The 1030-nt window shown below is 38.4% G+C and overlaps 1 protein-coding gene across 1 annotated transcript in view; it reads right to left on the reverse strand.

Moving 5' to 3' along the window:
• LOC107646615 (transcription repressor MYB5-like) overlaps window positions 1-807 on the reverse strand; it is a 28424-nt gene extending 27617 nt beyond the window's left edge. Inside the window, exons 1-2 of the mRNA XM_021105459.1 lie at window positions 503-807; window positions 7-419 (exon numbers count right to left, since the gene is read on the reverse strand). Coding sequence (XP_020961118.1) covers window positions 7-419; window positions 503-635 — 546 coding nt within the window. The 5' untranslated portion in view covers window positions 636-807. The remainder of the gene's footprint in view (window positions 1-6; window positions 420-502) is intronic.

Consider the following 1030-nt stretch of genomic DNA (forward strand, 5'->3'; position numbering starts at 1 on the left):
CGCAACTTCTTGTTTCTCATGGCTCGTTGATGCGCTTCCTGAATTGGACTCCAAGGTTAGGGTACTTTTGGTTCTTGGAATAACTCGAATCGGTTTGGGTAAATAAACGACGGTCTTGTTCTTCTTCTTTGCCTCTGCCTCTTCCTCTTCCTCTGCTTGTGCGTCTTTCTTCTTCTGCTTCTTCTTCTTGGGTTGACTCCTGAGGAGCTTCTTGCTGAGGTGGGTGTTCCAGTAATTTTTTATTTCATTGTCGGTTCTTCCCGGTAACCTTCCAGCGATGAGGGACCACCTGTTCCCTAAGAGTGAATGCATTCTAATGATGAGGTCGTCTTCTTCGGGTGTTATGTTGCCTCTCTTGATATCTGGTCTCAGATAGTTCATCCATCTCAACCTGCAACTCTTCCCGCATCTAAGAAGGCCTGCATACACATACAACAATAATCAACGGATATATAGACGAGAAAGGTGGATGTGGATTGATAGGAAATTCAATTAATGGTACCAGCTCTTTTAGGGAGTGATCTCCATTGGCCTTCCCCATGGGATTGAATATATTGGGTGAGTAATGCATCTTCTCGGGGAGTCCATGGACCTCTGTGCAATCCAACTTTTGAACAACAAGGAGCTCTTACCATCTCTTGGAGATGGACAAGGTGTAATGTAGAGTGTGAGTGTGTGTGTGGAGCGAAGAGAAAACAAGAGAAGCGAAGCGATGAGTGGAGAAGGATGTCAGAGTTTCAAGGTGTGCTCATGCCTCATGATCATAACCCAATTCCCATGACCTTCTCCTTTTAAAGTAAAACTAGTGTAAAACCCGGGCGTGTTCTAATATAAAACTTAATGAATACCTATTGATTGATATTAATAGTTATTACTTTTATTTTAAAATTTATTTTTGTATAAAATTTATTGTATAAAAAAAATATTATTCTATTTTTTATTTTTGATAGTCCAAATAAAATTTTTTAAGTCTAGTTTCACTTATATATAAAAAAATTATTATGAAATTTGTAACACTATATTATTATTA

The sequence above is a fragment of the Arachis ipaensis genome, chromosome B06 (assembly GCF_000816755.2).
Source record: "Arachis ipaensis cultivar K30076 chromosome B06, Araip1.1, whole genome shotgun sequence".
NCBI lineage: Eukaryota > Viridiplantae > Streptophyta > Magnoliopsida > Fabales > Fabaceae > Arachis > Arachis ipaensis.